The following is a 1,834-nucleotide window of genomic DNA, read 5'->3' on the forward strand; positions in this document are numbered from 1 at the left end:
GTAATTCTGCTGAACAATAAATTCTAATTCTTGAGGAAGATTTTGTCCCAAATTACTTCCAAATTGCAAAGCATTCAGTTCACTCTCACTCAGGGCAGAAAGATTATTTTGTACAAGACCTGTACATGCATTCTCAACTAACATATTACCACCATTAGTGCAATGAGCACCATTTAAACCATTCTCAGTACCTGCAACTGCATTCTCAACTAACATATTACCACCATTAGTGCAATGTGCACCATTTGAACCATTGTCAGTACCTGCAACTGCATTCTCAACTATCATATCTGAATTTCCAACTGATGGATTTGCAACTGACATATCAACACCAGTACTTGCATGCTCAATATTAAAATCAAATGGATTCTCAACTGACATATCAACACCAGTACTTGCATGCTTAATATTAAAATCACTTTGAGTAATATCAACACTAGCTGCATTGCCAACATTATGAGCATTCTCATCATTATGTGTATGAACAAATGGATTCTCAACTGAATTGGTAGTAGCTCCAAGAGAAGAAATGTTTACTGCTGAGGATATACCATGTATAGTAGCACATGTATTATGAACTGAAGATGATTGGACAGGCATCCGAGAAGAATAAAGAGTAGTGAGAGGAGTACAAGATGGAAAGAAAATAGCAGAATCAATCGGAGAAGACACTGAAAACTTGGAATTATGAAACGGAAAAACACTTTCATCATGAATCACATGTCGTGACATCCAAAGTTTATTTTGAGAAATACTGTAACAAAAGACTCCCTTATAACCTAAGGCATAACCCAAGAAGACATACTGTGTTGTTCTAGGGTCCAATTTATCATAAGCATATGGTCTGAGATATGGATAACATGAGGAGCCAAAGATTTTCAGTTGAGTAATATCTGGAGGTTCATGAAATAAAAGCTCATATGGAGAGGACATGTTCAAAGATTTGCTAGGCATTCTGTTAATGAGATAACATGAATGAGCAACACTATGACCAAAAATTTTTAGGAACACCAGCTGTAGACATTAAAGAGATTGTAGTCTCTATGATATGTCTGTTCTTCCTCTCAGCAACTCCATTTTGCTGAGGAGTATAAGGACAGGAAATTTGATGTAAAATACCTTTTGAAGAAAGAAAATTATGGAAGGCCTTACTATTAAATTCACCACCTCCATCCGTCTGAAACAATTTGATTGTTGAATGGAATTGATTTTCAACAAAAGCACATAAATGAATAAATTTGGCAAGAACATCATATTTATTGATAAGTAGAAAAATCCACATAAACTTCGTACAATCATCTATGAAAGTAAGATAGTACTTGTGTCCCTCAATGGACAGACAGGGAGCTGGTCCCCATACATCAGAATGTACCTTCGTAAAGGGTACAGAAGTTTTTGTTTCAGAATCAAAAAATAGGAGTCTGTGCATCTTGCCTTCTAAACAATAAGAACACATTGAACTAGAAACGGAACTAGGAATTTTTATTTGTGACCTAGATAACATTTGGGACATAATAGGTTGAGAAGGATGACCTAATCTTTGATGCCATACTGGAAGGGAAGAAGCTGAACTGACAAAAGCAGATGGATAAGGTTGAGAAATGGAAGATACTGGTGGAGACTTGAATAGGAACAATCCTTCCTCACTACTCTTTCCTTGGTAAAGCACTGTTTTGGATGCCTTGTCCTGCACAGCAATATTAGCTTCATCAAGAGTTATAAAGCAATCATTATCTCTACATAACTTGGTAAAAGATAACAAGTTGATTGCTAAATCAGGAACATGCAGAACTTGCTTCAACTGTAAGATATGATTAGCAGGTTTAATATAACC

At 35.9% G+C, this 1,834-nt stretch overlaps 1 protein-coding gene across 1 annotated transcript in view; it reads right to left on the reverse strand.

The window, feature by feature from the left end:
• LOC101305369 overlaps window positions 1-1,834 on the reverse strand; it is a 5,968-nt gene that overhangs the window by 1,392 nt on the left and 2,742 nt on the right. Inside the window, exons 2-4 of the mRNA XM_004298172.1 lie at window positions 1,553-1,704; window positions 1,373-1,437; window positions 57-955 (exon numbers count right to left, since the gene is read on the reverse strand). Of these exons, the coding sequence (XP_004298220.1) occupies window positions 57-955; window positions 1,373-1,437; window positions 1,553-1,704 (1,116 nt within the window). The remainder of the gene's footprint in view (window positions 1-56; window positions 956-1,372; window positions 1,438-1,552; window positions 1,705-1,834) is intronic.

Source organism: Fragaria vesca, linkage group LG4 (assembly GCF_000184155.1).
Source record: "Fragaria vesca subsp. vesca linkage group LG4, FraVesHawaii_1.0, whole genome shotgun sequence".
In the NCBI taxonomy this organism is placed as follows: domain Eukaryota; kingdom Viridiplantae; phylum Streptophyta; class Magnoliopsida; order Rosales; family Rosaceae; genus Fragaria; species Fragaria vesca.